The sequence below is a fragment of the Anarrhichthys ocellatus genome, unplaced genomic scaffold (assembly GCF_004355925.1).
Source record: "Anarrhichthys ocellatus isolate YVR2014 unplaced genomic scaffold, GSC_Weel_1.0 scaffold1305, whole genome shotgun sequence".
Taxonomy (NCBI): Eukaryota; Metazoa; Chordata; class Actinopteri; order Perciformes; family Anarhichadidae; genus Anarrhichthys; species Anarrhichthys ocellatus.
Window position 1 is genome coordinate 355 of NW_022281279.1, and position 11606 is coordinate 11960.

The 11606-nt window shown below is 46.6% G+C and overlaps 1 protein-coding gene across 1 annotated transcript; it reads left to right on the forward strand.

Annotated features, from left to right (window-relative positions):
• Positions 1-4704: 4704 nt before the first annotated feature.
• Positions 4705-11078, forward strand: LOC116377482 (uncharacterized). Its single transcript, XM_031839123.1, has 9 exons — positions 4705-5814; positions 6400-6588; positions 6724-6907; positions 7038-7150; positions 7227-7340; positions 7490-7638; positions 7758-7980; positions 8543-8871; positions 9349-11078. Exons 2-9 carry the CDS (start codon positions 6556-6558, stop codon positions 10739-10741), a joined length of 2538 nt encoding a protein of 845 aa, XP_031694983.1. The 5' UTR covers positions 4705-5814; positions 6400-6555; the 3' UTR covers positions 10742-11078.
• The last annotated feature ends 528 nt before the right edge of the window (positions 11079-11606 follow it).

Genomic DNA, 11606 nt, shown 5'->3' on the forward strand with positions numbered 1-11606 from the left:
GGGGGGGGGGGGGGGGGGGTTAGAGCAGAAATACAGGCCGAGTCAGCCAACGGGTATTTCCCATCATGCACCTGGTGCTGCATGTCACCAGCACACTGAAACCTCCAGGAGCAGCTGAGGCTGATATCAGAGACTCTTTGACGCTCAAACAAAGTTCTCAGAGTTTGGATCAATACTCTCTGATGTTATGATTGATTGTTATTAATATTAATGTTCATGTTAATGTTAAAGAGGCGCTTTGTCAGAGCTATAACCTTTATTTTAACATTACCGATACACTTTAGGATGAAGTATCTGATGTTCAGGGAGTCTGTTCTGTAATTTGAGGAATGTCTTCTGTTGTGAAGCTGCTTCAGCTGGAAATATACAACCATGTGTTATTGTTTGTTGTTGTGTTTGAGGTTCTCTTAAAGATTACAGGAACCCTGTTAACGGTATTCTGTTGTTTGACCACTGTGTGGCTCTGTGGAGTGTTGATGAACTTGGGTGCTTTGTGGTACCATTGGGTACTTTGTGGTACCATTGGGTGCTTTGTGGTACCATTGGGTGCTTTGTGGACTCCCTGATTTGGCTACTTCATGGCTATCTCTTGGTGGAAACTATCCAGTAGTAGAAGTACCCTCAAGTAGAAATACATGAGGAGATGCATGTTTCTGTTGGTGGCGATCAAACACTCTGAAATGTCACGATTCTTCTTCCAGTAAGAGATGAAGAAGAAGAAGTTTGAGCTTTGTTTAATATGGTTTAATATGTTTATTGTTGCATCATGGCCTCTCTGCATTTGTTCATCTTTTCAAAGCAAAGATTCACTTCTGCTGTAATAATGATTCAACTGTCAAAGTAAATGTCCTCATTTGAATTTGGACCGGTGCTTCAGACACTGAGAGCTTCGAGGGTTTGTGGTGAAACAACTCCTGTGACTGAACCAGCTCTATGTCGAGAGTTCAGGGACCTGGACTTCATCTAAACGGATCAACAAGGCCGTCCCGTCCCAAAGGATTTGAGAAGTGTCGTCTTTCCTTTCCCCGGATGTGGAGGACACAACTTCTGTGTCATTGGTTCAGTATCCCAAGATCCAGTTCATATGGATCAGCGCAGGTTCAGCACTCAGTCCTCTGAAGGACATGGACCACGCCCCGTTAGTGGACATGAAGCCTGAAAGGAGACGCAGCTAAAGAGGGAATCCAAACCAAAACCACTTTCCAGGTGTGTACCTGTGGAGGTCTGTCAAGACTCCGTCAAACGTCTCGATCATGTCCAGAAGACGTCTCTACACATAATGTCTACGGAGTTCCAGAAAGTCCACTTTGGGTTCAGATTACCCGTAGTCTAGATGTGTTCATTTATGTAGTGATGTTTGATCTTTGATTCTCAAGGTGTCGACGATAACAAGATCAGTGAACTTCCAGTTGGAGGTCTTCAGAGCGAAGTTTGGAGGCTCTGTAACGGGACGCCACCACTGAGTCAACTATGAACCATGAACACTGGATCAGAGGGAGGAAGGGTTGAGTGCTTAGTCACCTTAAGGGGATCTACAGGTCTTCTTTTTTAAACATGGTTCTATTTCTGTTCTCTGGTGGGATGTTTATTTTCACCACAGACATTCAGAGGATCTTTGGTTCTCATTAAGGGTCCCAAGAGGTAGACCAATTCATCACAGAGTCCGCCAGCTGAACTCTGAAAGGTATCTGAATTAGGTCTGTGGGTACTGTTAGAGGTATTTCATGGTACTTCATGTTTTAGTTATTTGAAGTACTACGGGGTACTGTGGTACCATTGGGTGCTTTGTGGTCTCCTTGATTTGGCTACTTCGTGGTTATCTCTTGGTGTTACTTCCTGCTACTTCCTAGAAGTTGTGGGTCATCTTCGTATTAGAATTTTATTTTTTTTTCGTGCTCCAAAAACTGTCTCTACTCAGGTTTTCCCTAAATGGTTTAGAGATCTGAACTAACAATCTTCTGGGGTACGACACAATACTGTAGGATATTGGTACTTTGAGGTACTTCCCTGGATGCTATGATAATCTCTTAATGGTCCCCTGGAGTACTTCATTGTACTCTGTCAGATACTTTGTGGTAGTTCCTAGTACTCTCCCCAGGTATAGTTCATGATACTTCATGATTATCTCTTGATATTTCCTGATACTTCTTAATTATTATTAGTTATTATTCCATGTATGCGTACGCATACATGGAATTTGTCTCCGGTTTCCACTCCGCTCTCAATGTACAAACAATACACTATTTTACAATAAACAAGAAAAAATATATAAGAATAAAAAAGGGCAGCAAAAAAGTAGAACAGAGGTATAAACATGTAACAGCTATATACAATATAAGTATAAATATATCCCAAAAAAAGTGTATATATATATATATATATAATACAGTAGTGCAGACAGAGGTAGTAGTGCAATATTATTTATTGTTCATGAGAGTGACGGCCAGTGGAAAGAAGCTGTTCCTGTGTCTGGTGGTTTTGGCGTACAGAGCCCTGTAGTGCCTACCAGAGGGGAGGAATTGGAACAGCTTGTGTCCAGGGTGTGAAGGGTCTGCAGTGATCTTTCCAGCCCGTTTCCTGACTCTGGAGGAGTACAAGTCCAGGATGGAGGGCAGGCTGGAACCAATGATCCTCTCTGCAGACCTGACAATCCGTTGCAGTCTGTTCCTGTCCTGTTTAGTAGCTGATCCAAACCACACAGTGATGGAAGAACAGAGAACAGACTGGATGATGGTGGAGTGAAACAGGATCAGCAGCTCCTGAGGCAGGTTGAACTTCTTGAGTTGGCGCAGGAAGTACAACCTCTGCTGTGCCTTTTTCCTGATGGTGTTGATGCTGGGAGCCCACTTCAGGTCCTGGGAGATTGTGGATCCCAGAAACTTGAAGGTCTCTACAGCAGACACAGTGTTGTTGAGTATGGTGAGCGGGGGCAGTGTTGGGGGGCTCCTCCTGAAGTCCACTGTCATCTCCACAGTTTTGAGCCTGTTTAGCTCCAGGTTGTTCTGACCGCACCAGAGGACCAGCTGTTCAACCTCCCGTCTGTACGCAGACTCATCACCGTCCCCGATGAGGCCGATGACCGTTGTGTCGTCTGTGAACTTCAGGAGTTTAACAGACGGGTCCTCTGAGGTGCAGTCGATGGTGTAGAGGGAGAAGAGCAGTGGGGAGAGCACACATCCCTGGGGGGTGCCAGTGCTGATAGTCCGAGTACTGGATGTGATTTTTCCCAGCCTCACCTGCTGCGTCCTGTCAGTCAAGAAGTTAGTGATCCACTGACAGGTGGAGGCTGGCACAGTGAGCTGGGAGAGTTTGGGTTGGAGTATTGCTGGGATGATGGTGTTGAACGCTGAGCTGAAGTCCACAAACAGAACCCTTGCATATGTCCCTGGGGAGTCGAGGTGTTGCAGCATGTAGTGCAGTCCCATACTGACTGCATCATCCACCGACCTGTTTGCACGGTAGGCAAACTGCAGGGGGTCCAGCAGGGGCCCTGTTATGTCCTTCAGATGGGTCAACACCAGTCTCTGAAAGGATTTCATGACCACAGATGTCAGGGTGACGGGTCTGTAGTCATTTAATCCTGTGTTGGAGGATTTCTTGGGAACCGGGATGATCGTGGAGCGTTTGAAGCATGAGGGGACTTCACACAGCTCCAGTGATCGGTTGAAGATCTGTGTGAAGATGGGGGCCAGCTGGTCAGCACAGACTTTCAGGCACGAGGGTGACACACCTTCTGGGCCTGGTGCCTTCCTGATCTTCTGTCTGTGGAAGAGCCGACTCACATCCTCTTCGCATATCCTCAGTGCCAGTGGGGGGTCAGTTGGGAGAGGTGAGGAGGAGGCAGGGGGAGAAGATGGTTGTTTGATGATGATGGGGCAGGTGGGGGGTGTGAGAGTAGGCTTATCAAACCTGCAGTAGAAAACGTTCAGGTCGTCAGCCAGTTGGTGAATGGCCTCAGTGGGGGGGGATGGTCTCCTGTAGTTTGTGAGTATTTCCAGGCCTCTCCAAACTGACGAGGGGTCGTTGGCTTTTCTCCAGCTTTACAGTCTACAGGACCTGTCCCCACCTCTGTAGGCCTCCTCCTTGGCCCGACGAAGCTGCCTGAGTTTGTCAGTAAACCAGGGTTTATTGTTGTTGAATGTGCAGAAGGTTTTATTCGGCACACAGATGTCCTCACAAAAACTGATGTAAGATGTCACAGTGTCAGTGAGCTCATCCAGGTCTGTAGCAGCAGCCTTCTGGGGTACTTCATGGTACTGTGGATAGTTCATGATACTCTGCGGTAATCTCTTTTGGGGCACTTCATGGTCCTCAGGAGTCCATTAGTTCTAAATCAATTTTACTTTATGGTATTCTGGGATACTTTTGCAGGTACTTCGTGGTACTCTGTGGAAGTCAATGGTAGTTTTTGGTCATCGTGGTCTTTATATTGCTTGGTGGTAGTTCTTGGACTTGAATCTCTTGTGGGGTCTTTTGGTTCTTAGGGGTAGTTCAGTGTACTTCATGGTCTCCTGTGATACTTCATTGTACTCTGGTGTAAGTCACAGTCATTTGTAATCATCTTTTGGAGTCTTTAATGGGATCTCTGTGGTCCATCCTGGTTGTCTTCATGGTGAACTCACTGCATTAGCTCCTGGTGGTTCTGGGTAATAACCTTTTGTTATTTTAGTGCTCCATCCAGGGTTCCCCCAGACGTCTCTGTCTCTCAGCTGTCCTCAGCTGAAAGATCAGACATCCGACACCGAGGCAGAAATGTCCCTCTGGCTTTAAACTCTCCGGCTCTAAAAATAATCTCATCAAAGCTCCGTCTACTTAGTTACAGCTGCGAGCAGACATCAGAGGATGGATGTGTACAAGAGACTATGTGAAACAACTGTTCATGTTCCCCAGAGGATGAATCCTATCCTGAGTTTTAGTGATTCTGTGGCTCCAGCGTCACCAGCAGGTTGATGGTTTCTGGCTTTTAGTGAAACATCTCAACAGCTGTAGTTTCCAGATGATGCAGCATGAAAACTTCTCAACTAGCGCCACCATGAGGTCAAAGACTGTTGTTTTTATTTTGAGCAGGAACCAATAGACGATAAACCTGATTAAGCTGCTAGATGAACAGTCACAGGATTACCAAATATATTATAAAACCATATTTCATCACCATCATACCAAAAGCTGATGAGCCGTTTTGTTCAAAACCCCAAAATGTCTAGAGATGACAGAAAGGTTCATCCTCTGGGAAACAGAGTTTCATCTCAATCCATCCGATAGCATCACATAGCTGCTTCCTGGTGTTCAGTATATTAATAGAGAATAAAGGAAGTGAAGCTGTCAATGAATAAAGAAACGATGATAAATCAGGTCCAGTGAGTCAGGAAGAGGTTTCTAAACATGAACTGCTATCAGAATCACAAGCGTCTGTTTGCACATACAAGGACCTTGAGCTGGTGGGTGCTGCATAACATTACAGACATTATCTAAAGATAGAAACATGTAGACATCTACAATAAAATATAGAAATACGGTAAATAGACAAACAGATAAGAGTTTATTAAAACAAGTATATTATTAAAGTGTCAGGTGTATATTAACACTTGATTGTGCAATATTTAAGGCCAACTGATTAAAATATGCACACATTAATAATCAGTGTATATGATGGAATAAAACTGTGTTTTGCAGCTTCGTGACTCCTTCAAGGAGCTGAAGAAGAAGTTCAGCAACCTGAGGTTCAACTACCTGAAGAGAAACGACAGGACGAGGAACACGAAGGCCTCCAGGAACCAGCTGCAGCAGGTGGACCAGTACGAGGAGAAGCTGCAGGTGAGTCCTGGTCCTCATCCGGTCCTCATCTGGTCCTCATCCGCTTTCACTCAGAAGCATCAGGTCTGAGGTAAAGCAGCGCTTCAGTATCTGATGTTAGACCTCCTCAACTGTCATCTGTCCCATAGTAATAATAATCTTTAATAAAGCACATTTCAGACAGACGACGTAGCTCAAAGTGATGTAAAAAACTTCCTCTTACAGATAAAACAAATAAAAGTGGGAGATAGAAATAAACTTAACATTTTATTGTAATTTAAAGAATTTCAACAGATGAATTAAAACTGGATTTAAAATGACAAAGAAGTAGAAAAGAACATTTTCTCTGAAGTGAAAGCAGATTTATTGATGAATGAGTGATTGTATCTCTGGATGCATGTGAGCTCTTCTGGTCTTTCTGAGGAGGTCCGTGGCAGCAGGACATGAATGTTTTGTCCACAGTAGAAGAAGAAACGAGGAGTAAAATCAGTGTTTGTCACATCTTCCTCCTCAGCCACAAACTGTTGTAACAACGTTACATAGAAACCTGACGTTCAGCTTATTTCAAAGATCTAAATGTAACATGAAGAGCTTCTGATCCTGCAGGTGCTCAGGAAACGTCTGCAGGGTGTGACGGCCCGGCTGGGGTCAGAGGTCAAGGACGGGGGCGTGGCCAAGCAGGCGGAGGACGCCGTCAACGAGCTGCAGAGACAGACGGGAGAGTTTGAGCGAAGCGTTAAGGAGCACCAGAAGACTCTGGAGATGAGCTGCAGACTGCAGCGAGCCGTGGAGGAGGTGCTTTCTCCTGCTGTGTGTCGGTTACAATCACACTGGACTCGCATCCTATCATATACCTGGATGTCTGATATGAGTCCAGGTATGTGTGATATTTGTCCTGAGTAATAACGACGCGTCGCTCTGTGTTCACAGTACCAGTTCTGGTGTGAGGAGGCCAGCGCCACCATCGCTCGCGTGGGCAATTTCTCCTCCGAGTGTCGCAGCACAGAAGCTGTCTCCGTTCTCTACCGGCAGTTTGAGAAGTTCGTCTGGCCGACGGTTCCTCAGCAGGAGGAGAGGATCAGTCAGATCACCGAGCTGGCTGTCCGGCTGCACGGTGAGGAGCAACAGGGACACTCCTCTAAATGTTGCAGTGTCCCTGGACAGACGCTACCAACAGAATATAAGATCTTGAAATGACAAAGCTGAGCCTCATCTTCTAGCTCAGGGTTGTGTCTGTGTTTCAGGCGTGGAGGAGGGGCGTCGCTACACGGAGAAGACGGTCAGTAAACACTCCGAGATGGTCGAGGCCATCAGAGAGCTGAGCCATGGACTGATGGAGCTGGAGACCAAACTGAAGGTGAAGTTTCACTCTGATGATGAACAGACTTACTTAATAACGACACAATCAGCTGATTGACACACTGATATCAAAGCTGGAGAATCTGGAAGAAGAGGATGAAGAGGAGGAGAAGAAGATGAAGGAAAACAGACAGATGAAGAAGAAGAAGGAGCAGACAGATAACCGCTGCTCACTGGAGGCTGACATGGTAAACATAATGAACATTTATTAAACGTTTGATGGTTTTAAAACATAAAAACTAGAAGAACTGAACTCTTTCAGTGATGTCATCAGACTGCTATAAATACATATATATATATGATGTTAAATCATAATCAGCTGATCTGAATCCTCCAGTACGAGCTAAAGGAGACAGGCCACACCCCCGAACTGACCGCCGAGCATGATGGGAAGGAGGTTCCCGTGAAGAGGCAGAGCGCGACCAATAGGAAGCCTCCGTTACAGAAGAGCCGCAGTCAGGAGGCAGACAGACAGACGGACAGCAGGTATCACTGAACGATCATCAACATTATGGTTAATCCTCTGGGAACCATGATTTCTTTGATCGTGAGTGAAAGAGCAGCTTCTTATCTGTTATCTGTTCAATGTGTCGTCTCTCCTTCAGACAGCAGTCTCACACCTCCTCCTACCGCTCCACCCACTCCTCCTTCAGCCTCTCCTGCTCCCCAGTGGAGCCCAACCGACGGGTCCACGTCGTCCATGGCCAATCACAGCCCGCCGCTACTGACCTGCAGGCCACGCCCCCTCCCTCTGTGATTGGCCCGTCGTTCTCCGACATCCAGAGGGAGTTTCAGAAGAAGGAGAAGCAGGTGGTGACACCGCTTCAGGTAAATCATCAGAGTTCATTAAACATGTGGCGTCCCTCAGGAGTCCAGTTCAGATCCTCTTTTGTTTTATGTTTACATGAAAAATAAATGTACTAACTAGAACAACATGGGGTTCTTTGGCTTCTACTCAAAGAAGAACATTTGTTGGTTCCCAGAACCCAACATAATTGGGTGAAAGGTTCCACCCGGTTCTACAGAGAACTCTTTTATGGTGTAATCATTCCACCCAGACTCCTCTCTGGAGGTTCTTTCAGATATCACCCAGGGGGTTCTACCGAGAACCCTATAATATCACAAGGGTTTCATGTAGAAGCCACACTAGTCTTTGGATCAAAAGGGTTCCACTGTTGAAATGTTTTGGTCTTCTAAGTTTAAGCATTTTGTCGTTTGTTTGTTTTACTGCTCTACTTTTCGTTAGCTGCTAGCTAGCTGCTTCAGTGAGTAAATATGAGTTATTGTAAAGCTATAAATGAAGAAAGTCAGATATAAAGTGACAACAAACTAGCTACACAGACCCTGTTCCTGTGACCGTGAGCCATATATGTACATGTTTTTTACCCAGGATGCATCTGCAGGACACCTGTCCGAGGCGCAGCTCCAGCAACAGGAAGTGATGTCGGACGATTCTCTCTCCAATGACGAATACGATTGTGCGTCACCTGACGACATTTCCCTGCCGCCGCTGGCCGAGACGCCGGAGTCCATCACGATTCAGTCGGACGTTGAGGAGAGTTTCTGTTTCAGTTCCCACAGCGTCCACATCAACCAGTCAGAGCACAGTGCTGCTGGTACCGCTAATGGTACCGCTACTGGTGCAGCCCGACAACAGAGAGAGTCCAGTCGGACAGAGAGCTGTCCAACTCCTCCAAACAGCCGGCACAGCAGCACCAGGTCTGGATCAGTTACTGATCAGCTACTGACTCTAATATCTATTTTATATTCATGTGAAATTTTACAGATGACATGTGAACACATCATGATAACGTTATAATGTACCTTCAGCCAGTACTCATGTTCACTGAGCAGAGCCTGAAGGCATCATCATGTAACTGAAGTGAACCTCCGTTGGTGCCGTTAGCGGTGCTGCTAACGTTACTAGCTCTCCTCTGATTGGTTGTTTACAATGAAACATGATCAGAGATCAGAGACTAGAAACACATGTTCTACTGAATGTTGGAGGAGAACCATCGTCGGTAGAACTTTAAGACGAACTGCGAGGGGGGATCAGTACGGATCACTAGTCAATACCCAGCACTACTAAAGTATAATCTCATGTAAACGTGAGGCAGGAGGCAGGAGAAGGACATGTAACAACAGTCACAGAACAAGTTTGTTGGTCTGAGTTGGTTCCTGTTGTGTGTGTTACAGGTTCAGAGCAGAGTCCAGTTCGTTTGTCCAGAGTCCGCTGACGGTTCCTGCTCCGAGTCTCCTCACCAGCACTCTGTGCAGCATCCTGAAGACCGGAAAGACCAGCACAGCCAACGCTCACCGGAGTAATGACCCTGAACCCGGCGTCCCCTCTGGATCACACCCGGTCCACGAGAGCGACCCTCCAGACAAGAAGAGGAGCCCCTCACGCACTGATCCTTTATTGAAGGAGCACAACAGTCGGTGCAACCAGCCTCAGATGAGTCCAGGTATCACCCATCATGTGGCATCCAAAGGGGAGACCTTGTTACAGACTGATCCTATTCCCCAGGTTGCAGAACTTAATCACAGCACCACACTCCCCCGGTCCAGCTGTGGTGGTCCAGACCCTGACCTCCACAAAGACACCAGGTTCTTCAAATGCAGCACTACATTTCCTCAAAACAGAACTGGCCTTTGTCGAGACTCCAGTCTTCCACAGTCCTTCCCTGACTCTGAGAGTGGCCTCGATCGGGACATGAAAGAAACATCCACGGTCTCCAAACCTCAAAGGGACGTTCTCACCAACAGCAGCACAATTACCCAACAGACCATTTTCTTCCAGTCCTCCCCTTTAGACATCAGTCATCGTAACGGCCTCTGTTCACCCCAAGACGGCCCCTCATCCCAGAGGGAGGCCTTACCACAGATCGATCCGGTCTCTCAGGCTCTCACAGACCCTGTCCTCCACAAAGTCAGGACCTTTGGGCTCCTCGAATCCTGTACACCTTGCCTCCAAACCACCACAACCCTCCCTCAAGACGCAAATGTTTCACGGTCTTACCTGGATTCCAGGAGTGGTCTTGATCAGGATGCACCTTCCTTCCAAACCAGCAAAGAGACCTCCTCAGTCGCCATGCCCCAAAGCAGCAGCCTGACCACAGCCACGACTGTCAAACAAACCTCCTTCTGCCAGTCCTCCCCTCCGCAGTGTGTGCATGACCCTGGCATGACCCCCAGCAGCCCCACCGATCCTGCTCCTCTTGAACCACAGACCCAGGCTTTGGCTCCGCAGGCTAATCTGCATGACACCCCCCTTTTCTCTCGACCCCATCTACTAACTCCAGACCAAGACCCAAACATTTGTCAGCCCGTGGCCATCCATGAGGAGATCAGGCTTACTCCTCAGATCCAAGGGCCTCCCTTTCCTCCTCCTTCTGCCCAGGCAGAGTCTCTTCCCCAGGGAACAGCCTCTAAACCTGGCCCTCCCTGCTTCACCAGGCCCCTGTCTAGAGCCACCGTTATGGAGGGCTCTCCAGTGATGCTAGAGGTGGAGTTGACGGGAGACCCAGAGCCCCGGCTCACCTGGTGGGTAGCTTATAACCAGCTCCACAATAACACATACACTCTCTGAGATTATTAATACACAGCTTACCTTCACCTGCATTAACACGTGCTTGATATATATATATATCGTTGGGTTCTTACCCATCTGCTGCTTTTGTGTTTGGTTTCACTGAAACACATCATTTTAGATTTCCCGTCACCTGCTGTGCTTTAGTGATGTAGACCTGCACCACATTAAACTTGTGTGAGGATCAACCAGGACTCTGCTGATCCAGGTGTGACGCTGCGTTCACACCAAATGCAAAGCTAGATATCGTGTTGCGTTACTCGCGGGATCATTTGTGTTTGTTTTGCTGTGATTTAATATCAATAAACAGATAAAAAAGATGCTGAAATAACAACATAATGATGAAAGATTTGTAAAAAGTCTGAATTCATGTTTTGTTAGTTCTCTCCGCAGGACGACGAGCAAACAACTTTTAAAATGCTTGTTTTCTAAATAGAGTTTGGTTTTATTGATGCTATGCTATGCTAACAATGTAGCTGATTGGTTGATCCAACTTCTGTCAGGAGGCGGATTCAAAATGTTGAAAATATATATATCAGCTACGTTTAGACATCGCTATCGGTTTTAAATTGTGCTGAAGTGACATTTTAACGTGTGTGTTAATGTTAATACTGTAGTTTGATAATAATCCTCACTCTAAATCACTGGTTAACGACTCATCGTCCGCTGCTCACAGAGAACATGGAGGTCGATGAAAGTAACGTGGAACCAAAGAAGACTTCCTCCAGGAAACGTTTAGCCGTACGTCGTTAGCACGTTAGCACAACAAGCTGATTGGCTTATGAGTCCGTCACACTCAGGAGACAACCTCCAGGTTAAAGTGAAGTCAAAGCTTCATGTGTTAAAGCTGCATTCTCTCTAGTGT